The sequence below is a fragment of the Pleurodeles waltl genome, chromosome 8, assembly GCF_031143425.1.
Source record: "Pleurodeles waltl isolate 20211129_DDA chromosome 8, aPleWal1.hap1.20221129, whole genome shotgun sequence".
NCBI lineage: Eukaryota > Metazoa > Chordata > Amphibia > Caudata > Salamandridae > Pleurodeles > Pleurodeles waltl.
This window is the reverse complement of record NC_090447.1, coordinates 686,266,163-686,291,109: the sequence shown is the minus strand read 5'-3', so window position 1 is coordinate 686,291,109 and position 24,947 is coordinate 686,266,163. Positions and strand designations below refer to the sequence as shown.

At 45.8% G+C, this 24,947-nt stretch overlaps 1 protein-coding gene across 1 annotated transcript in view; it reads left to right on the top strand.

The window, feature by feature from the left end:
* The window catches only part of POLA1 (DNA polymerase alpha 1, catalytic subunit), a 1,729,782-nt gene that overhangs the window by 1,055,968 nt on the left and 648,867 nt on the right, over positions 1 to 24,947 (top strand). Inside the window, exon 33 of the mRNA XM_069204808.1 lies at positions 22,296 to 22,477. Coding sequence (XP_069060909.1) covers positions 22,296 to 22,477 — 182 coding nt within the window. The remainder of the gene's footprint in view (positions 1 to 22,295; positions 22,478 to 24,947) is intronic.

Below are 24,947 nucleotides of genomic sequence, written 5' to 3'. Positions count from 1 at the left end.
GCATCTTAATCTATGTCCATTGGATGAGTTATGATTTCCCTGTTGGATTTATGTATTGCAAGGAAGGCCGAGCGTGCCCCATGCTGCTTCATTTGTAAGGCTTACAATCTTCCAGTCTTCTCTTCATGCTATTGTTCTCTTCCTCTAATGCAAAGCCGAGATATCGTTGGTGGACTCTTGGCTCATCCCTTATTAATATTCCAAACGTATGTTTTTCCTGGTGCTCAAAGAACCTACAGTGCCTCTACTGATTCTTCATTAAATTCTAGAATTTCTCACAGCAGCTTCCATATCTTCCTTATTCCCTCTGGAAATCTGTATTTCATTGTATTCAGTCTCCATAAGCAGATTTTTTGATATGTAAAATGGCGATGCAGTAGAATGTACATAGGGGCAGGGGGTGGGGTATGATCATTGTTGGACCTGTCCCTTTTGCAGGGTTATCACCAATCGTTTTGCCTTCTTCCTCCTATATTTAATGACATGTTTGTTGGCTTTAGAACTCTGGATACTTTACCACTGCTACAGTGCATATGCTCTCTATGTAATTTGTACTGGTGATTGATTTATCCATGATTGGCATATTTGGTTTACTAGCAAGTCCCTAGTAAAGTGCACTATGGGTTCCCAGGGCCTATAAATCAAATGCTACTAGTGGGCCTGCAGCACTGATTATGCCACCCACATGAGTAGCCCTGTAAACATGTCTCAGACCTGCCACTGTAGTCTGTGTGGGCAGATTTAGTTTTAAACAGCCATTTCAACCTGACAAGTGCACCCACTTGCCAGGCCCAAACCTTCCCTTGTACTACATGTAAGGCATCCCTAACGTGGACCCAAGGCATCCCTTTGGGCATGGTGCAGTGTATTTAAAAGGCAGGACATGTACTAGTGTGTTTTACTTTCCTGATAGTGAAATATTGCTAAATTCAGTTTTCATTATTGCAAGTCCTTCCTCTCCCATAAGGTAACATGGGGATTGCCTAGTGATACCTTTCAAGGGCAATTTCTCATTGGGAGCAGATGGGGATATGGAGTTTGGGATCTCTGAACTCAAAAGTTTAAAATACATCTTTTGGTGAAGTTGGTTTTTGAAATGTAGATTTGAAAATGCCATTTTTAGAAAGAGGGCATTTTCTTGCTTAACCATTCTGTGCCTCTGCCTGTCTGTGGAATACACGTCTTGGTCAGGGTGACAGTTTGGCTGTTTGTGAATTCGCTCTAGACAGTCACACAAAGTTAGCTGAGGTGTGCCGTGCATGCATTTCCTGACGGATCTTCCTGATCTAGAGTGTTGGGAAAAGCTGACATTTGCACCTGAACAGGGCTGTGCCTGTCCTCTCACAAAGCAGTTGCCAACCTCCGGAGTGTGCCTGGGACTAAGGCTGGGAAAGGCAGGGTCATGTCCACTAAAAAGACTTCTCTTTGGAGTTTGCCTACTTCAAAGACGTAAGTGGTTATAAGTACTGGACCTCTGGAACCACAAAGTTAGAACACTTCTGAACTGAGAACATTCTGCTAGGAAGAAGAGCTGAATGCTGTAGGAGGGACTGCCACTCTGCATGTTGCTTTACATTGCTGACCTGCTGCTTGCTGCTTCTGTCCTGGAAGTGAAAGGACTGGACTTTGCTTTCTACATACTGCTTTCCAAGGTTCTTCAAGAGCTTGAGCTGAGCTTGCCTCCTGCTAAGAGGTCTCTGGGCCGTCAAAGACTTCACCTGCCAGCTCCTGGGATCTCTTGCTGAGAGTCCTGACTTGCCAAGTGGTGCCAAATTCAGTTCCTAGGCACTTGGAAGTCAGTGCTGGTGCAACTAATAAGGAACCGGCACTGCTCTCTGACTCCATGTCGCAGCCAGCATCAGAGTTCATGGTCTCCACTGAGTGCAACGACCATGACCTGCAACACAGGCCTGACGCTACCTCAGCGCCTCTGAGGTCCTGCCACAGCTTGAGTCCTGTCACCGATGTCCGTGACATCCGACTCTGCTGCAGCACCTGTAGCCCTGCAGTGTGATTGCAACACCACAAAGTTGACGCCTCACATATTAACCTGCTGGATTAATCAACCCGACTGGGTCATAAGGAACCGATGCCTCGCCACCAATGCCGCATCGCCTTCTCTGCAACCGTAAAGAACCTATGCCTCGCTTCCCCTGCCTCGCAGTAAGGAATCAATGCTGCACTGCCTCCAGCAAAGCCTCACCTCTCTGCTTCTGTGCAACGTCTGTTTTCTCATAATTTTCCAAGGTACTATACCTGGTGTCCATGTGGCTGTGACTGGCCCGCACTCCCTTACGAGTGGCGTCAGACTGTTGGGAACTATTCTGTCAACATGCTGTGAGATCCTCAGTTGGAGCTATTGTGTTTCTAAGTGCTCTAGGATTTAATCTATGAAAATTTGTATCTTTACTTGTGTATGTTGGGTGTTGGTCATTTTGGTCTTGTTTTACTCAGAAACATATTGGCTATTTTTCTAAACTAGTGTGGCGTGCTTTTGTGTTCTTTTCACTGTTATAGTGTGTGTGTGTGTATGTGTGTGTATGTATGTACACAAATACTTGACACATTGCCTCTGAGATAAGCCAGACTTCTCGTGCCAAGCTGCCAAGGGATGAGCAGGGGTTATCTGTGTGATTCCCTTACCTTGACTAGAGTGAGGGTCTCTGTGAGAAAGTAGCCTCTTTCTAGCCTTGTTACCCCCACTTTTGGCCTGTTTGTGAGTATATGTCAGGGTGTTTTCACTGTCTCACTGGGATCCTGCTAGCCAGGGCCCAGTGCTCGTAGTGAAAACCCTATGTTGTCATTATGGTGGTTATGTGTCACTAGGACCCTGCTAGCCAGGACCCCAGTGCTCATAAGTTTGTGGCCTATATGTGTTCCCTGTGTGATGCCTAACTGTCTCACTGAGGCTCTGCTAACCAGAACCTCAGTGGTTATGCTCTCTCTGCTTTCCAAATTTGTCACTAACAGGCTAGTGACTAAATTTACCAGTTCACATTGGCATACTGGTACACCCATATAATTCCCTAGTATATGGTACTGAGGTATCCAGGGTATTGGGGTTCCAGGAGATCCCTATGGGCTGCAGCATTTCTTTTGCTACTCATAGGGAGCTCAGACAATTCTTACACAGGCCTGCCAGTGCAGCCTGAGTGAAATAACGTCTGTTATTTCACAGCCATTTACCACTGCACTTAAGTAACTTAAAAGTCACCTATATGTCTAACCTTCACCTGGTGAAGGTTGGGTGCAAAGTTACTTAGTGGGTGGGCACCCTGGCACTCACCAAGGTGCCCCCACATCGTCCAGGGCAAATTCCCCAGACTTTGTGAGTGCGGGGACACCATTACACGCATGCACTATACATAGGTCACTACCTATGTATAGCGTCACAATGGTAACTCCGAACATGGCCATGTAACATGTCTAAGATCATGGAATTGTCACCCCAATGGGTCTCTAGCACAGAACCTGGGTACTGCCAAACTGCCTTTTCAGGGTTTGCGCTGCTGCTGCTACCAACCCCTCAGACAGGTTTCTGCCCCCCTTGGGTCCAGGCAGCCCTGGCCCAGGAAGGCAGAAAAAAGGATTTCCTCTGAGAGAGGGTGTCACACCCTCTCCCTTTGGAAATAGGTGTCGGGGCTGGGGAGGAGTAGCCTCCCCAGCCTCTGGAAATGCTTTGATGGGCACAGATGGTGCCCATCTCTGCATAAGCTAGTCTACACCGGTTTAGGGATCCCCCAGCCCTGCTCTGGCGCGAAACTGGACAAAGGAAAGGGTGGTGACCACCCTCCTGACCTGCACCTCCCAGGGGAGGTGCCCAGAGCTCCTCCAGTGTGTCCCAGACCTCTGCCATCTTGGAAACAGAGGTGTTTGTGGCACACTGGACTGCTCTGAGTGGCCAGTGCCAATAAGTGACGTCAGAGGCTCCTTCTGCTAGGCTCTTACCTCTCTTGGTAGCCAATCCTCCTTCCTTGGTAGCCAAACCTCCTTTTCTGGCTATTTAGGGTCTCTGCTTTGGGGAATTCTTTAGATAACGAATGCAAGAGCTCACCAGAGTTCCTCTGCATCTCCCTCTTCACCTTCTACCAAAGGATCGACCGCTGACTGCTCAGGACGCCTGCAAAACCGCAACAAATTAGCAAGACGACTACTAGCAACCTTGTATCGTCTCATCCTGCCAGGTTTCTCGACTGTTTCCAGGTGGTGCATGCTCTGGGGGTAGCCTGCCTCCTCTCTGCACCAGGAACTCTGAAGAAATCTCTCGTGGGTCGACGGAATCTTCCCCCTGCAACCCCAGGCACCAAAAGACTGCATCACTGGTCCTCTGGGTCCCCTCTCAGCACGACGAGCGTGGTCCCTGGAACTCAGCAACTCTGTCCAAGTGACTGCCACAGTCCAGTGACTCTTCAGTCCAAGTTTGGTGGAGGTAAGTCCTTGCCTCCCCACGCTAGACTGCATTGCTGGGTACTGCGTGATTTGCAGCTGCTCCGGCTCCTGTGCATTCTTCTAGGATTTCCTTCGTGGACAGCCAAGCCTTGGTCCCTGACACACTATCCTGCAGTGCACAACCTTCTGAGTTGTCCTCCGGTGTCGTGGGACTCCCTTTTGTGACTTCGGGTGGACTCCAGTTCACTTTTCTTCCAAGTGCCTGTTCAGGTAGTTCTGCGGGTGCTGCCTGCTTCTGTGAGGGCTCCCTGAGTTGCTGGGTGCCCCTTCTGTCTCCTCCTCCTAGTGGCGACATCCTGGTCCCTCCTGGGCCACAGCAGCACCCAAAAACCTCTACCGTGACCCTTGCAGCTAGCAAGGCTTGTTTGCGGTCTTTCTGCGTGGGAACACCTCTGCAAGCTTCATCGCGACGTGGGACATCTGTCATCTAAAGGAGAAGTCCCTAGTCCTCTTTCTTGCAGAACTCCAAGCTCCTTCCATCCGGTGGCAGCTTCCTTGCACCCTCAGCTGGCATTTCCTGGGCTCCTGTCCACTCTCGACACTTTCGCGACTATTGGACTTGGTCCCCTTGTCTTACAGGTACTCAGGTCCAGAAATCCACTGTTGTTGCATTGCTGGTGTTTGTTCTTCCTGCAGAATCCCCCTACCACGACTTCTGTGCTCTCTGGGGGTAGTAGGTGCACTTTACATCTACCTTTCAGGGTCTTGGGGTGGGCTATTTTTCTAACTCTCACTGTTTTCTTACAGTCCCAGCGACCCTCTACAAGCTCACATAGGTTTGGGGTCTCTTCGTGGTTGGCATTCCACTTTTGGAGTATATGGTTTGTCTTGCCTCTATACCTATGTGCTCCTATTGCAATCTATTGTAACTTTACACTGCTTGCATTACTTTTCCTGCTATTACCTGCATAATTTTGGTTTGTGTACATATATCTTGGGTATATAACTTATCCTCATACTGAGGGTACTCACTGAGATACTTTTGGCATATCGTCATAAAAATAAAGTACCTTTATTTTTAGTATTTCTGTGTATTGTGTTTTCTTATGATATTGTGCATATGACACCAGTGGTATAGTAGGAGCTTTACATGTCTCCTTGTTCAGCCTAAGCTGCTTTGCCATAGCTACCTTCTATCAGCCTAAGCTGCTAGAAACACCTCTTCTACACTAATAAGGGATAATTGGACCTGGCACAAGGTGTAAGTACCTCTGGTACCCACTACAAGCCAAGCCAGCCTCCTACAGTCCGTACTTGGATAGGGTGCTAACCACTGCTAATTGGAGACCCCATTTCTAACAATCATTAACAGTGCCAATTCCTATTCCGCAGTTATGCTCCTTGGGCAATAGAATGTTGCTGAATAGATAAAAATGTATCCTAGATTCTGTTACGTGTGGCACGGAGAGGCAAGTATAATCTCTGGCTGTCGGATTAAGAAGTCGCCATGGATCCAATAGTGTACAGTCAGAATCCTTTAAGAACTACTCTCATTGCCTTCTCTGCATATGGTAGCCAGATTTGTCAGTACTCGGGGCTCTGACCATGTTCAGGTCAATGCTACTTAGTACTTAAATATGACCAAATTCTGTACACCTACAACTTAGTGAGGATGAAAAGTCGTATTTGTTGCCACTTGGTGCATATATTGTTTCCACAGTAAAGGTATAAATCAGTATTGTAATTTTTGCAAAACCCTTTCATTCTGCATGGTCTGTCATTGTTATGGTTTTCTTTATTGCTAGCTTATTAATCAAGATTGACTTCATTATTTTCTTTGTCTTATCTTGTCCCTAAAGGACATAGTTTGCATCACTGAATCCTGATGAGAAAAGTACTTTTCCCTCCCAGTATCTTTTGAGATTTTCTGAGCTGTATCAAGAGCTTGGTCTCCTGCAAATTAGGAATTTCTGGTTTTCAGTAGCCTTATAGGAAAGTATCATGTATGCCAAAGCCATTCATATTGGGGGATCATACTGTCAGAGCTGTTTCTTTATATGCAGCCATTCTGCCTGATTATCAGTTAGGATGTTAGTAATGAGGCAGACAAACGATAGTTCTTCAATGAGTGCTCTGGGTTCCTATATTTCTTACTTTATAGATTATAGACATACTGTTGTCCCAAGTGGTTTCAGTCGGTGGCATCTATATTGTACAGTGACTACAATAACACTTGAATGAGTTTCATAAGAATGTCTCTGTATGTCAAACTAAAACTTTGATCAGGTAAGTGGAAGCTTCCCTCATCAATGTGTGTACATTAATCAGGCCATGAAGTGGTTGAATCCTCATAATCCTTTCAACAGTAAATTAAAAAGTGAAGGGTCCAAGAGAGCCGGGTGCAGTCATCACAGGCAAATATATTCAGAATGCAAGTGTATGGGAGTCAAGTAAATTAGGCCTTCAATGGGGATCTAGATTTATCCATGTTTCAGAGTTTCATAGTGTGGGAACCTTCACTAGTACGGTTTCTATCAGTCTTTCAGTTTAGATAGAGGGGGGGGGGTCCTTTTCTTGGAGACATCTGTTGTTCAGACTGGAGTGAATGTATTTCTGTATACAACAGTCAAGGAAGTGTGTCCTCAATAGCAGTGCTGGTGTACATCTATCTGATACCTGCTGCTCAGCAACCTGGAAGAACAAGCATATATTTACCAAGCTCTACTGGTTTAGGTATTGACAGAGCAACAGTTTCAGTGGGGCAAGAAGTCTTCACAACCTCTTTTGATGAGCCAGTGTCCATATTCTTAATGTTCTGTACATTGCTGACTATTTTTATTCACCCATTTGAATGTATATCACATCCAATGATGGAGAGCGTATTTACCTGTAACTAAAGTTATCCACTAAATCGATCATAGTTTAACAGAAGACCCTTATCCCTTCCTAATCTGGGGTTCACTGTTTGCTTTCTTCCACTCATCTGGTTTGACAATCTGAGTGATGGTGACCTCTAGTGGGTTGTGTAAGTGCTCGGTGCACTTATTTGGGTAGCCAAAGTTTGGGTGTTTTTAAGTGGGATATTTGTGAGCTACTAAACAGATAATGTTCTGGGGTTCATTTTAAAAAATAATATTGCTAATTTTGACCAAGGGGAATTCTCAACCTGAACAATTAAAGTAGTATTCTATTTTGTAATCAAAATGTTATTGATATCAGAGTTAAACAGTAACATAACACACCAATGCCTTTTAGAGTTGTCATAGCAATTAAGCAGTGAAATCCCATGGATATATATGCAGACATTTAATAGGTAAGAAAAGTATTGACCTGTGAAACGCACTACTGCCGGAGAACTGTAGAACTGTAGCTTTCAGTAAGTAACTTGTTTCTTACTCTGTGACCAAGAACTGCTTTGATAGATGGCTTATCCATCAGGGTGCTAAAAATCCCGGTTTTGGCATATTATGTGAATTGTTTAAGGATGCTCTAACATATTTTACCCTCAATGACAGATCAACCAATAAAACTGCACAATGAAGTTGAGTTATGCGTTTTGATGCTATCCACTTTAGCCTTAGCTTGTACAGTCAGTATTTGAAGGTGCGAACGGGGGGTGGATATGCTGCAGTAAGAAGAGCCTACAGTTCTATTCAATCAGCTCAGTCTCAATTTCCCTCATTTTTCGTAACTTAGGCTGTTCATCTTCACACTCCTTTCTTACCTTTTCTTGCTACCTTTGGTAATTATTCGTCACAATTATGCTATATAGGTATCCCAAACTATACTCGGAATACCACTGATCAAATTGGATTTGAAGAATTTTCTATAATTTATTTTCAATGTTTGGAGTATCTCTACTTTTGCTAGTGTTTACCTGTCTTGCGCCCACCCACTACAAAATAATGGTGCCTTGAATGGTATTTGTGTTATATTATACCATGGTAATAAATATGAGCTGGAGTGTACTTTACCACTACTAATTTAACCTTCAATTTGGGATCTAGTATCCAGTAGTCTATTCTAGAGGAATGGGCACAGCTCTTATGAACAAAAGTGCAGAGTTTGTGAAGGCTTTTAGTGGGCCTAGCCACTTTATCAGTGTATTAAAATTGCCTCCCACTAAGAGTTATCGACTAATTAGGTGAATAAATGTCTCAGTAGTGTTGGGTCGTCTGTGTTTGGGCCATTAAAACCTGCACACACTAGGAATCTACTATGCACTTACATTTTTGCTATCACCCACTTATCAGATATATCTGCATACGTGTGTCCTCCCATGGATTATAATCACTCCTCCTTTTGTTAAGCAATTTGCTCCGTGCAGATTTCTTGTTAAATCCACTTTTCTGTATCTAGTAGATCCTTGCATTTCATTCTTGTCTAGTGAGATGCCTCTTGTAGCAAACTTTGTGGGCCAGACACTGCTTTAAATATTCAAGTATTAATCTCTGTCTCCTTCTACTCTACAGTTCATTCACATTCTGTTATAAAATATATATTATTGCAGATAACCATTTTCCTTTGTTTTTCAATTTATGTTGCTTCCTGCTTTTTTGACATTGATACGTAGCATTTGAGGACGAAAATGTTTTGTTTTTTACTCCCTTATGCTGTCCACCTTAAATGAACTTCTCTTTAGGAATTCCTTCTTGCATATTAGCTGCTGGTTGTGCCTTTTACGAGGTGATCACCACCTACTGATTGTCTTACTCTAATGAAAAACATTTATTATAGATCATTTGCAGGAAGGGAGTTATTTTAAATTTTATTCATTTTCTCCCTTTAATTTTTTGTTCATGCTGTGTACTTTTTATACTATACATTTTGTTAATGCGCATTATAGGCAACTTTTATCTCTTCTGAGAATTTTACAAGTTTTGTTGGAGTTGTCTTTAACCCTGTAACAAGATAGCAAGAATCCTTTGTTACATTGCATGTCAAAAAATTTACTTAAGTTTATCTCTTTTTTTTCAGTTGGGATTTTGCCTAAATGTATTGTCTGAATTCCCCCTTCTCTCTTAAATGTCCCATCTGTGTGGTTAATTACAATAAATTTTAGATTCTTCCCTTCCCGCCTTTCTGGAACTTTCAAAACTCTTAAATAGTTTCTCCTAATGATTTTCAATTCTTTCAAGGGTTTCAGTGAATACTTTATCTGCTAGAGAATATTCCCCAGTTGTCAGACTGAATCTGTAGAATCTTGAACATCCCTCTGCTCTCCAGTCGATGATGATGAGCGGCTCTGCGTTATCGGCCATGCTGAAAATGACGTGCGAGGTGCCTGTATAGGTGCCACCCCAGCCTTCTAACATAAATTCTTTCCTTTCTGCAACTTCAATGCAGATGCCGAGAGAGCCACATCAGTCCAGTTTTTTATTTTTCACTGTTAGACATTTGGTCAACCTTTTTTGAGCTTTTTCTTCTAGTGTACAAATAGGGATGTCCCCTAAAAGAAATCTGTGAGATTTAAAACTTGTGGTTCTAGTCACAGGCAGGTATGTGTGACAGACACCATACCCCCTCACTCTCACAGGGTTTGCTTCTGATACCTGGAGTGTGGCCACACTCCGAGGCCTGCACCAACTCTCCATAATCCCAAGGGGGTTACAAGCTCCTTGTCACTCAATGCCAGTCAACTCTGTGAACCTCCCATAAGAAATTTAAGAAGTTGAAGTGCTGTTCATCACTGTGCTGATCTAAGTCTTGGGACAAGGTGCAGGAAAAATGCCTTAAGTCTGGGCCCCACTCCCACGTGTCATCCTTGAAGTCTGGTTCCAGTTCACATTTACCAGAATTCCAGAGAGGCAGAGGGACCCCAGCCCAGTTAAAGGAGTTCTATAGGACCAAACACCTCATATTTGTGGGGCCGACCCCTCTGTAGCCCTATGGGTCTGGCAGGTGCGCCCACTGGAGTCCTGCTTGCATGTTCACTCTCTGCGACAGTCAGGCCCTTTGCATTCATTCCCGGATTGGCTCCGGTCATGAGGCTGTGGTTTTCCCTGGAGCCGGTTCCAGTGACACCATTCATGATACCACTGACCCCATTGTCACACCTGACTTTGATACTGAGCCGTGTCGGCATCACCTGACATTGACTCTAGCCAGAGCTAGACCTTCCGAGTTGGAGCCAGGGTCTACTTTTTTGTTATAAGCTCTGTCTGGAGTACATTTGGGGAGGATCTGAGGATCCTAATGGTTTTCCCAACCCCATTAAAGATACCAAGGATAACTAGCACGAGGAACTGGTGGATGATAGTGGTTTGGACACTTCCCAGGCACTGGCATAGTCTCTCCTCCTAGTGTTGCTACTGAGGTAGGGGTTTAATTTGGCATGGTAGTGAGGAAAGTGACTGAGGTCCTGCACCTTAAGCTTCCCATAGTGGCAGTAAAGACAAATGTCTTGACAGAGGTGCTCCCACAATACACCTCCCACCTTTTCACAAAGCCCTTACAGATGTCCCAGTCGGGGCATGGTCCAATCCAGCACATGGGCTTCTATGCACAGGGTAATTGCCTGCTGCCGTTGCCTCACTCCCAGAGACCTGGCTTTCCTCACCCAGCACCCCCACGTCCAAATCAACCCTGATGTGTTCCCTACCACTCCAACAGATAGGGAATCCAAGAGTTCGGACACCTTCAGGAAAGAGGATGTTCTCTTCCACCAGCCTTGCACTGTGGCCGGTGAGCACTGCATGCCTCTTGTGCCAATATATCCACACATTTTAGGATTTGGTTGTGCATGCGCTCCCCATAGTGTCAGAGGAGGCCCGAGCCATCCGGTCCCAGACTGTTGACGATGTCAGAGGTGCAGTAAAGTTCACCACACTGGGTTGACTACGTATGACAGACTCACTGGGCAGAGTGATTTCATCATCAGAGGCACTCCTTCGCCAATCCTGGTTGAGGTCCACTGACTTTGAGGGATATCCAGGCATCCCTTATGGATATGCCCATCAACGGTACCTGCCTTGTTGACAGCAAACTCACCATCCACAGAATGGCTGATGAAGGACCACTTCTCCCTGCTGCGACAGGAAATACAGGTTCTTTTGGCCAAAGAATGCTGGCATCAGAAGTAGGCCACGGTTGCTATTCCTGCTACTGTCTTGTACTGCAAAAGTAGAGAAGCCTCCGCCCTATATTAGACCTGTGCTCGCTCAACTTCTTGCCTTCGGTGCCTGCTGATGCAGGGGAGTGACTCCTTCACTTCAAGGGAGATTTCTTCTTGCTTCTTCGGTGCAGGTGAAGTCTTGACGACCCCAGATGATGCACAGCCATAAAAATGTTGCAGAGTGCCAACAGGAGCGGCGGAAACAATGTTGCAGGGTGAGGTTGTCTCTGTGTTGCAGTCTTGTTCGGTTCCTGTGAAGTCCATCAGAGGTTCTGGTGGCCAGGAGCAAAAGAGGTTGTTGCAGGGGAGTCCTGGTTGAGTCTTGCACGCCAAATCTGGGAACCCACCCACAAGGGAGTCGCTAAATAGCCTAAAAAGGGGCTTGGTCACTTTGCAAAGTGCCCACCTATTAGAGGGGTTCACTGACGTCACCTGCCTAACCTGACCACTCCGATGCTCCCAGGGGCCTCTGCCCATCTTGGTTTCAAGAGGGCAGAATCAAGTAGCCACCTGGATGAGCTCTAGGCACACCCCTGCGGTGGTGATGGACAGGGGAATGGTCACTCCCTTTTTCTTTGTGCAGTTTCGCGCCAGAGCAGTGACCAGGGGTCCCTGGACTGGTGCAAACCGGATTATGCAAGTGAGGCACCAGATGTGCCCTTCGAAGCAAGCCGGTGGTGTGGAGAGGCTACCCCTCCCCACCTAATTCCAAGGGAGAGGAGGTTGCACCCCTCTCCTACAGGAAATCATTTGTTCTGCTTACCCCTGCTTCAGCTGGTCAAGCAGCAGGAGGGCAGAATCCTGTCTGAGGGGCTGCAGCAGCATTTGCTGCCTGTAGACCCTGGAAGGCTGGTAGGAGCAATGCTGGAGGGGTTCTCTAAGGTGTCCCCAGAGTGCATGGAATCATGCCACCAATACTGGCATCAATATTGGGGTATGATTCCGACATGTTTGATACCAAACATGCTTAGGTTTGGTGTTATCATTATGTAGCTGGACCATAGATAGTGACCTATGGTCATTACATTGCTAAAATGGCTTCCCTGCACTTACCAAGTCTAGGGGATTGGAACTGGAGTTCGTAGGGACACCTCTGCTGTTGCAGAGGTGCCCACACTCACTGTTACCTGCACCCTGTGCTTAGGGCTGGAAGGGCCTACCATAGGGATGACTTACAGTGACCTGGTTACCAATAGTGAAACGGTGCATGCACCTGTTCACTCCTGCTGCAAATGGCAGGCCCGCAGACACAGTTTGCTTAGGTTCCCGTAGGTGGCATAATACATGCTGCAGCCCATCAGGGACCCCTGGTGTACCAATTCCCTGGGTACCTAAGTACCATATGCTAGGGGCCTACAAGGGTACACCATTATGTAAGAGTACAGAGGCAACCAAATTTAGAGGAGAGAGAGCACAATCACTGGGGTCCTGGTTAGCAGGATCCCAGTGAAAATAGTCTGAGCACACTGACAACGGGCAAAATGTTTGGGTAAACATGCCAAAAAGAGGGACTTTCCTACACAGTCTAATTGTGAAGAACTGTGAGGAGAACTCTCCCATGTCACTGAAGCCCTGGGAGAGTTGTAACACCAGCAGACTTTATCAATGAAATCATTCCCTAGACCCATTGCCACCACCACTCTAAAACACAGCAACTCTACATGGTCGAACGGAAAGTCAAGTGAAGTAAAAATGTTCTTGTCTTCGTCCTGTCATACCTGCCGTAGGCGATGGAAAACCGTTTTCAAGTGTTTTGCTGAAAAGTAACCCGGCACAAACACCTCTTGCAAAGGGTGGATTAAGAGGAGAATGTAATTCTCGAGCCTTGTAGCCAAGATCTTCTTCAGAGTCTTCGTATATATCAGGGATGTCTGACAGTAGTTGGCACAGTTGAGTGTCTCCCTGCCCGTTATGGGTATCAGAGATCCATTTCTTATTAAATTCCAGTATTGGAGTATTATTGTTTTAGATTTCCCGCAAAAGTTTGCCTAATAACAGCACTGTCAATGGTTTGGTTATTTTAGAAAAACTGTCATGAGTCCATTGTCCCCCAGTGCCTTCATCGTTGCCATAGTCTATTGCCTCTACTATTTCTTCGTCCCTTAAATAGCCCCTAAGGGTGGTGGCCTGGTCTTGTATAAGCATCAGTAAAGTGAGCTTACCCATGAACTCACTTGCCTCTTGTGAGGCACCCGCAATCTCAATGAATATAAGCATTCATAAAAAGTAGTGAATTCCCAGAGGATATCTTGTGGGTCAGTGAGGAAGTATGTTATGAGCGGTCCTCATAGTTGCTATCGTGCAGTGACAATCTGCCTGCTTCAGTTGTGCTTCCAGCAGCTTTCGTGCCTTTTCAGCCCTTTCATATTGCCTCTGTTTCAGTCTCAAAAGTGTGAATTCTGCTTGTGCTGTGTTTCGTGAGTTCAGGTCATATTTGGCCGAGAGTGGGACTAGGTGCCAAATTATATGCCATAGTCAGCTGGTGCCTAAGGCCTGCCAACCTGCGTTGTTCAGCCTTGCAGCGCCTTTTAAAGTCTGCAAAGTCTCTTATAAGGTTTTCCTTGAGGCAGGCTGCACTGGACTTACAGCATTTGTGTAGGGGAAACTGTGCCATTGTTTTCCTCAAAATAGTGACACAAATACTGGCATAAGCAGCGTTAGTCAGATTTCCTGTAATGAGTTGTGTTCGTGTGCCATTGGTCCACAGGCAGTTTCAAGAATTTAAGGTTTAAATCTATATTGGTTCGATCATGGTCAGACATGCTGTTGAGGGAAAAATAGAAGCCTCCACAAGGATACAGGCTAGCTCTGTTGCCATTAGAAAATAATCTATGTGCCAGCGGGTGCTATGAATTCAGGATGTGAAGGTATAGTCTCTATCCTTCGGTGTCAGGCACCAGAGTTCTAGCAAAGGATGATCGCTAATAGTTTTGAATAAGATTAACATTTCTTGAGTTTACTTAACAGCATGGTTCCCGGGCTTAACAAGATACAGGTCCAGTGGCAGTTTCAGCCTCTCCCCCATTACAGACTTGGTTTTACCAAAGGAGCAGAAAGGTTTGGATAAAGCAGTGACAAGATCATTATTATCTCCCAGAGGTGCAAATATAGAGCCAACAATATGTTTTTAATTCTGGATCTTGAGTTACGCAAAAGCATATCTACCCAAGGGGTCTTTCCATGCCCTTTGCATATTGGATGCCAGGGACTTGTGTAGTAGGATGGCCACTCTGTTACTTCTATGGTCAACAGGGGTGGCGTTGAGCTCTTTGAGTGTATATCACTGTGTCAGCCTACTCTCTTCTCAGTTTGTTAGAACCCATCAAATGTAGCTAGTGCCACGTCAGGTAATGAGATCTGAGATAGGACAATAATTTCTTTCTTTTAATGGTGTCAGTCTAATTAACTTGAGTGAGGCTATCCACAGTAGTTGGCATGTCTCAGTGGGTGGGGGAAGCATCTAGGTGGTGAACGGCAGTGTCAGTGGGGTAATATCGGAGGTAAAGGTATAAAGAGCAAACTCGAGGCTGCTCCTGAGGTCATGATAGAAGAATTGGTTATGTAATTAACAAGCTACAAGGTGTCAGAGGTACTCGTATAACAACCTTCGCCTCTCACAGCTTTGTAGAGCTTGTGTTTATCCTATCTGTAAGTCAGAGCCAAATCCTCCTGCCATTGGCTGTGGGCCTTGATCATTAGTTATCCAAGTGTAAGAATAAGTTCGCTGAGAGGCAACGTGGTGCTTGCCGTTTACCTCCAATCCATGAGTGCAAATTTGTGCCTAGAATGCAGTGAGCAGCAATCTGAGAAAGCTACTATACATAGCATGCAAAACAACATATATAAATTAGAGTATGTTCCATAAACAAATTGTAGGGAAAATCCTATCTCAAGGCTGGCCCAAGGTGGTAGATGGTAGGGCCCCATCGGGTAGTCACCAAACTGAGTCAAGGGGACAGCCCACATTGGGTACGTCCCTGCCACCCCTCCACTGAAGGTTGGGAAAGCACCTGGGGCTCGGCGGGCCATGGTGTGGTCTTTCCAGTGTTTAACAAATGAGTCTTCGCCCTGCCAAGCGACTGTTATTTTAAGATTTGAGCAGCAATCATGATTTGTCACTTTGTGTGCCATGTTGCTATACTGGATGTGTCCTACCCTCATCCCTTCTGATGACCATCGGCGGGTGACCCTTTCCAGTCTCCTGTGTTTGTCCTAATCGGTTGTTGGTCCTCTCTCACTCTGTTGTTTGATGCTGGGGCTCCTTGGTTTTCATGAGTTTCCAATGTCAAGTGCATCCCAAATTTCTTCAGTTCTCTGGTTCTTTGTATTCTCAAGTTGTGCCTTCCACTGTGATCAACATCATGGTTGGCTGTAAGAGACCATAGCGTATGTCATGTTTTCGAGATGGAACTATAGACCCAGGATCTGCTTCCTCTTGTGATTAGTTTCATGCGAGAAGTCCTCCAAGAGATGATTCAGTGGTTCTCAAATTGGTAGGGGCCATGTTTTCTTACCATCAAGATGGTCTACCATGCTTTTTGGTCTTGTGAAGATTGTCCAATATAGGACAGAGTCCCTGTGGTAATTAGGAGGGGTGTACTCTGACCCTAAGTTCCATCTGTATCTCCACCTATGGTACAAATTACATTTCTTGGAGTTGAAGTAGCATGATGCAGATAAACGTAAGCATGTTAGCCCCTTCCATTTTTTCTGGGTCACCTCTTATGCAAATATTATCAAGTTTGATTCTGTCTTTCAGATCAATCACCACCTTTTTCGTTGTCTATATCTCTGGGGACCCTTGCGGAATCCCATCAATGCGTGCTTTAACGTCCTTCAATTGAGTGTCCTTAACATCCAGCCTGGGATGGAAGGAAGCAATGTTAGATCAGAGTGACCGGACTTTTTCTGTTATTATAGGGACTTTCGTTGATTGAGCCCAGGGATGTTTTAATGTCTGAGAGTTATCAGAGTAAAGTATCCATAACCTATAAACGTATGGTCAGTGAATAGTGCTCCATTGCCCTTGGGAAGGGTAAGTGCAGGCTACCTGGAATTGGTGACCAGAGGTTGCTCCCTATCCTGCCCAGTTCTAATGACCAGAGGATCAGGTGTAGGAGGTCCCAAAAGAGAGGCCAGAAAGATCCAAGAGCAGGCTGTTTCAGAGTGTGCGAAAGCTCAGTGACCAGACACCTACTGAAGGATCACTTTGTGGGCCAGACCCTTTATGATGTGTCCCCACAGGAAAGAACATCCTGTGTTTTTCTGGCAACATGACTTTTAGCAGCGTAGTGCTCTTTCTGTTTTTGGTTGGCAGCAGACATGGTGAATAAGGAGACCAAATGCCCAGTCAATATAGTCAGCGTTGCCTCATTGGCATGGTTATGGAGCTGAAATTTTGGTCTAGTTATCCCTGGTGATGAGGCCGGTGTCTACAGACAAGGTACAAACTGCCAAGATGATGAAGAGGGTGATGGATCTGTATCAGGCTCCATACCTCTCGTACATGTATGGTCTTACTTTCCCAATGGAGGGGAGGCCACACTGATTCCTGGTCACCACAGCCAGCTCTAAGAAGATGCTGCCATGCTCCTCGGTTTCAGGCTCCTCCCCTAAGGCTCTTCATCTTGGGTACCCCTGGCTGGTTCACCCTCAGTGCCAAATGGACCATCCAAATTCACCACTGGTCCTTTCCCCAATCCGGTACCAACTCAAACCTCTATTGCCACGATGGTTCCTGAAGCCTCGATGTTGATTCCATCGATGCCAGATGGTGAGGCACTTGTGCTATCTGACTGCGTCAGTACCACTACGACCTTGACGGAGGCCACATTCTGCTTCCGTCGAAGCAACATCTCCCCCACTGTACTTACCACCACACGGAAGGACTCATGTTAAATCCATTACTTGGGACTGATTAAGGCAATGATTAAGATGTGAGTGACAACATTGGGCAAACATACCACAAGGAGAATTGATTTGATGACCTTCAATGAGCTGCAGCCTTGATACATCCTGAATCATGGGCCTCCTCTCACTCCCAACTCCTGCCCCTGAGGAGAGCTCTTCAAACTCAGTGGTCATGCACAGGGTAGCTGAAGTTCACCTGGGAGGTCAAAGCCAAAGTTATAACAAAAGTGCTCCTGCTGGGGCAAACATCTCCTGAGCCCCTCCTGCCCTTCAGTGAGGCACTTACTAATACCCAGGGAATCCAAACGTGGAGACCTTTAGGAAAAAGGTATTATCTTCCCCTGGCTTGGCCCTCAGGTCTGTGAGTGCCAACTGACTCCTGGACCAGTGTTCCCACACTCTTTGAGTTTCAGTGGGTCAAGTTCCCACAGGTGACTTAGAAGATCTCCAGCTAGTCCTCACCCAAGCCATCCAGGATGGTCATGATGCAGCCGTGTTCACAATTTGTTGTGACTAGGAACCCACAGATTCCATTGTGCGTACCATTGGCACCAGCGTTGCCATTCGCTGCCATGTTTACTGGTTTTTCAGGTAATGTCCATTTGTCCCTTATGGACATGCCCTTTGATGAGACTCGTCTGTCTGTGTGCTAGGCAGATTCCACCCTGGAGTGGTAAATGGGCAGCTGAGCCACAGCACTATCCTTGAACTTATCTGCTCCTCCTCGTCAACTGCATCAGTCCTACCATTACTTTCGCAGTTTCGGTAGAAGTACCCCATATCACCAGCCAATCCAGCCCCCCCAAGGTGCACAGTGGGTTTGTGGCTGTTAAGGTTAGCAAGCCACACAGTCCACTATCCCTACCCCCCTGCAGGACCTCCTACCAAACCCCCTTAGTGTGCCTATAGTGGAGTGTAGCCACCCAGTTAGAGGCAGGCACCTACAATTCTTGCCGGGTTGGCACACCATCACCTCAGACAGATGGGTCATGCAGATTGTCTGGAGGGGATACACCGCACCACTTTGCTGTACTTCCCACCATCAACAGAGTAACTGATGGAGAACTATCTGTCCATCTTAAAACAGGGAGTGCCAGCTCTTTTGGCCAAAGGGGATATTGAGAGGGTCCCAGAGCTAGAAGTAGGTCATGGTTGTTATTTCCTCTACTTTAGGATACCAAAGGAGTAGTGAGTCTTTCATCCTATTTTAGACCTGACCCTCTCAATGCCTTCCTTCAGAAGGAAACATTTTAAATGCTCATACTGGCCTAGGTTTGGATGCACTCAATCCTGGATGGTTAAATTAAATCTGCAGCACACTTACTTTCACATACATTCTGCAGGCCCAATTGTGCCACTTGCTTTTGGTAGTCTGACTGCGAGGCTTCTGGGATTTGTGGCCAACCTGCATCCTGCTAGGCACCACACCAGGTGGCATATGTGGGCCCGGCAGTGAGCTCTGAAGTTAAGTAGGCCCAACATCAAGGCGATCTCTCCAACCACATCCATATCTTGGAGGAGACTGAAAGATCTGCAGTAATGCTTAGTAGACCGTGATTGGGTCAACAGCAGACCCCTCTCCTTACCAAACCCAGAATTGATAGTGGTCACTGATGCATCCCTTCTGTGTTGGGGTGGCCATCTAGGAGAGGTGGCAATCGGAGGCCTCTGGTCTCCGGCAGAACCTCCGCTCCTTAGCATCTTCCTGTAGCTGAGGGCCATCAGCTTGGCATTGAAAGCCCTCCTTTTGTCCTTCAAAAGGGAGGCTGGTGTAGGTGCTCATGGGCACAACCGCCAAGTGGTATTTCAAGAAGGCATGATGGTGTGGGGTCCTGGACCTTATGCCAGGAGGAGCTCCTCCTCTGGAAATGGCTGCACTATCAGTAAGTCTTCCTGGTGGTGAACCCAGGGTTAACAAGCTCAGCAGTCAATGCTTAGCGGATCATTAGTGGTAGTTACACTCGAGGTGACGCAAGGTCTGTTGCACAAATGAAGAGAACCTTGACTCAATGTTTATCCTACCCAGCAGAAAGCGCAATGTTAGCAGTGCTAAATGAAGGAGTTTCTAAAGTCTCTTGCTATGCGATGCATACAGTCTAGGGTGGAACTCTGGACTCCTGTATGCCTTCCTATCAATAACTCTTCTGCCCGAGTTCTGAAGATCAGGACTGACCGGGTCCAAGTAATCCTAGTGACCCCTTACAGGGCACTGGATATAGTATCCTGAACTCCTGGTCATTTATCCTCCGATCAGTCTGCCCCTCTGGAAAGACCTGCTCTCACAGTAACAAGACCGGGTTCTGCACCTGGCTATCTCCACCTTGATGGATGGTGATTGAGTGGCGACCGCTGAATGCCTTTGATGTTCCTCCAGAGGTAGTTGATGTAATCTTTGCAGCCAGGTGTTCCTCCACAAAAACTGTATATGCCTGTTGTTGGGACAAATGTTTAGCTTTGTACTTGTGGCACATGCCATATTGACTCCCTTCAAGCCAAATTATCGAACATTGTTTTTTTTTTTTTCTCTTGACCATCAAGGCTTTGCGCAATGTTAACATGCGCCTTTCAGCTCTTTTGACCTTTGTATGGTTACCAGAGAGCCCTCATTTTTGTCACTGGTTGTGATGATTTTGTTTGAAAGTTCTCCACTTGTTTCCCCCCTCCTTTCATCATTCCTCAGTGGGGACCGTAACTTTGTCCTCACATTTGATGTGCCCTCTCTTTGAGCTGCTTCATGCCTGTCCCTTGTGGCTCCTTGTTGCCATCACCTTGGCACAGCACTTAAGTGAATTTCAGCCTCTCTGTGTTAACCTGCTGTACGCCACCTTCTTCGCAGACAAACTGGTTCTGCAGACACAAGCATCCTTCTTGCTAAACGTTGGGGTGCTGTTCCATGTCGGTCAAACCATCTCTCTGCTGGTGTTCTGTGCGCTGCTTCACCTCTTAGAGGGAGGAGAGACGCCATCTCTTGGACTGCAAACTGAGTGGTGAGCTTTTACATCAATCGTACCAAAGAACACCGGAAAGCTAATTAACTCTTTGTGGGGTTCACTAGAGCAAGAGAAGGGGAAGGTCATACAGAAGAGGAACATCTCTTGGTGGATTATACTCTGCATTAGAATCTGCTCCAAGTTTTGCCAAGAGCAGCCTCCAGAAAGCCTCCTTCCTCATTTCACCAGGTTCAAAGCTCCTACTACTGCATTGACAAATGGAGTCCTGGTCTGGAGAGCTGACAGGAGGCTACTTGAGCATTGCCCCATACGTTCACCAAGCACTATTGTCTGGACAGCCAGATTTGTTGAGAACGGTATTTAGCCTACTCTGTCCTAGAGGACTTCATAGTTTGAGTCAATTTACAGACCCATCTTCTGATAAGTAGAGCTCTGGTATCTTTTCAAAAGGTGTGATGAATCTGCAGTGAAGTCTTTATCAGAAGAACAAGTTACTTAGTTTATGTAATGCTCATTGTGGTAGAGAAACTATCTAACAAAAGATTACTCACTGGCATTCCCATCCTCACTATTCTGTTAATTGGGCTCTACCCATTAATAGGATCATAAGTCTAGGGTTCTGCACACTGGTCAAAACTAATTTGCTGTTAGGTCTCAGCTTGGGGGCGCGAAGATCCTTAAAAGGAACTGACATCAGTGTGTCTGAGTGCTGACTATAGAGATCCTGCATGTCATTCCGGAGTCAAATGCCATCAGTGCGGAGGATACAGTGCCACCTACCGGCGTACAGAGGTAAAGCTCAAAAGTTTTCAGATCCAGTCTGATGCCTGGGGAATATTCAAAAGTTGAGGAATTTGCCTGTGTTCAGCAACACAGGAATATGGTGACTCTGCTTCCTCAGCCTTGGAAAGGTATCCGGCAGGCTGCTTTTTTTTTTCTCTCTCTCTCTCTCTCCCTCTCCCTCAACACCGCATGGCTCTCAACCTGCCGCTCATGCTTTTTCATAGTAGCACCTGCATAGAGTACTTAACTTCCTCCAAAAAAACAGCTTGGAGGGGAAGAGCGCCTTAAAAGTAAACAACATCAGTGTGCTGGAGTGCTGACTATAGAGACCCCGCACATCACTTCTGGAGTCAAACTGCATCAGTGCGGAGGATACAGTGCCACCTACCGCCATGCTAAGGTACCGCTCAAACGTTTTCATATCCAGTCTGATGCCTGGGGACTATTCAAAAGGTGAGGAATCGGCAATTAGATAAGCCTCTACCAGAAAGTGTTACGGAAGATAAGTAACTTGTTCATCTTTGCAGCTCCTCCTTAGTGACAGATCGTCTGTCACCTCTAAAAGTGTTGAGAGCAATGCTCCTCCTTGACTAGCCCACTGAGACATTTGGGTTTGGAATTCCCAGTACTTCTGCCTGCTGTCCGCCTTGACTCCCTCTCCTTTTTTTGCCTGCATTCAACAACACAGGAATGTGGTGACTCTGCTTCCCCAACACTGGAAAGATATCCAGCAGGCTGCTTCTCTCGCTCTCTCTCTCTGCAAGAATATTATGGCTCTCAACCAGTCGCTCATGCGTTTCATTGCAGTACTTGCATGGAGTACTGAACTTCCGCCACAAAAACAACTCCTTTGCTTTTCTACAGATTTTTTTTTTTTTTTTTTAACATATTGCCTGCTAGCTAAGATATTGCAATTTAATAATACAATTAGGTTCCTGTCGCACAACCTCTCAACTTCAGTCTGTGGCGCTATTCCTCCTGCCGTAGGGCAAATGAGGAAAAGAGCCTAGTGTGTGCAAGAGCAATTTAAAGCTCAAGTGCAAGAATTGGTGCTGTCCTTGGTGCATAGGTAGAAAATCATACTCTGTAAATTAATTTGAACGTCCATTTTGTAACTTATTTATATTTCCTTGTTTTAATTTGTTCAGGCCTGGATCCCTCTCTGTTTCGAGTTCAGAGTCATTACCAGAAGGATGAGGAGAATGATGCACTTTTGGGAGGACCATCTCAGATCACTGATGACGAGAAATACAAAGACTGTGAAAGATTCAAGTTCGCATGCCCCATGTGTGGTACAGAGGGAATATATGACAATGTATTTGATGGCTCGGTAAGGGTTTTTTAAAGCATTTTTTTTTTTATAGTGCATTCGTACAATCGGGTTACAATGTGTCAATTTTCTTGTGTTTGGTAGTGTATTGATGGCAGTGCAATCCTGTCACCTATAGGATGTCTTAACATGCATAGTTCAAAGTCACAGAGATCTTCCCAGTGGGTGGCTCTGTGTGTGTATATCACTAAACACACCTCTGTGTATATGTTGTCAAGTGTCCCCTTATTTACTTAAATGCTCATTACACTAGGTCAAACTCTTAGTAATCTAACCACAGTCCTTACAGTTTGGGAATGAGTCATTTTTGGGCAACTACACTAGCCCTCTTTCTGTAACCAAAACCTTTGTCTCTTCCTTTTACCACAAGGACATAAATGTCTTACTCAAGAGGTTTTTCTAATACCCAAGCTGTATAACAGTGGGCAAAGCCCGAATGCCTAGGTGTGATGGGACCAAAAGTGTGTTAAGATTGAAATAGTGCTTGATGTAATAAGGATTAACAGTAGATAAGGTAATCTGACCTTTACTACTTGAACCTTCTTCGTAGAATTTATGAATACTGTTGGACCTGGCCCTTTTTGCAGTGTCACTCCTAAACTTTTTGCCTCTTTCCTCCTATTTTTTATGACCATTTTTTGTTGGCTTTAGGACCCTGGACAATTTACCATCTCTAACCAGTGCTAAAGTGCATACGCTCTCTATATAAATTGTATTGGTGATTGGTTTATCCCTGATTGGCATATTTGATTTGCTAGTAAGTCCCTGGTAAAGTCCACTAGAGGTGCCAAAGGCTTGTAAATACAATGCTACTAATGGGCCTGCAGCACTGATTGTGCCACCCACATACGTATCCCGTAAACATGGCTCAGACATGCCACTGCAGTATTTGTGAGTGCAGTTTTAACCTGCCAATTCGAACTGGCAAGTGTACCCACTTGCCAGGCCCAAACCTTCCCTTTTATACATGTAAGGCACCCCTAAGGTAGGCCCTAGGTAGCCCCATGGGCAGGGTGTAGTGTATGTTAAAAGGGGGACATGTACTGATCTGTTTTACAAATCCTAAAAGTGAAATACTGCCAAATTCGATTTTCACTGTTGCAAGGCCTATCTCTCTCATAGGTTAACATGGTAGCTGGCTTTAAATAGCTTCTAAGTGCATTTCCCCTTTGGGAGCATATAGAGATTCGGAGTTTCGGCTGTCTGAATTCTCATTTTAAAAATACACCTTTTGGTAAAGTTGGTTTTTAAATTGTCTGTTTGAAATTTTCACTTTTAGAAAGTGGGTATTTTCTTGATTAAACCATCCTGTGACTGTGCCTTCTTGTGTATTCCCTGTCTGGGTCAGTCTGACAGTTGGGCTGTTTGTGAATCCCCTCTAGACAGTGACACAAAGGGAGCTGGCTTGTGGCCTGCATATCCTGATGGGCCATCTGGGCTAGAGTGGAGTGAGGAGTGGTCGCTTACACCTGAATGGGCTGTGCCTGCCCTCAAACAGTGTAGTCTCCAACCACCTGCTATGTGTCTGGAGCCAGGCCAGGGCAAGGCTGGATCTTGTGAACAATATAGACTTCCCTTTGAAGTCTGCCTACTTCAAAGGCAGAAAGGGTTATAAGTAGGTGACCCAAAACCCCAGACTTTAGATTCCTTCTGGAACCAAAAGAAACCTCTGCTAAGGAGATTTGCTGTAGTGCCCCTTTGCCTGTGACTGTGCTTTGCTGGGTTGGCCTGCAGTTGGTGCTTCTGCCTGAAAGAGGGCAAAGACTGGAATTTGTGGTATATTCATGCTTGTGAAGTATCTCCGAGGGTATCACCTGCATCGTGGCTGAAGAAATGACACCACACCCGCTTGCGGCTGCTGAAAACAACGCAAACCCCACGCAGTGTGATTTTCTATCACAGTGCACCCGGATTTCTCACGCATCATGGCTGGGGGTCACAATCAAAGTAAACCTACGTGGACCCGAGGTGCTCCGTTCGGAAAACAATGCACAGCCTCACTTGCGAGTGAGAAAACTACGCATCGCTGACTTTTTTGACGCACACTCGTCTGGGCGGCTTTATTTTTTATGTGTATGTTAGATTTTGTTGTTTTGGTCTTGCTTGATTTAGATAAATACTGCCTATTTTTCTAAACTGGTGTGTTTTCCATTTTGCAGTGTTTTCACTGTATTACTGTGTGTTTTGGTACAAATACTTTACACATTGCGTTTGAGATAAGCCTGACTACTTGTTCCGAGTTACTAAGGGGTTGAGCAGGGGTTATCTAAGTGTGTATCTCTATTGCCCTGACTAGAGTGATGGTCCCTGCTCGGACAGAGTGCAAACTGACTGCCAACCAGAAATCCTATTTCTAACAAATACTATGAGCCTGTTGTCTTTGACTGACAACCATCGTCAGTCACCCACAAATTAGGCACCGTGGAGAATTGGCACCACTCCAGTCAGTCACCAACAAATTGGGCATTAC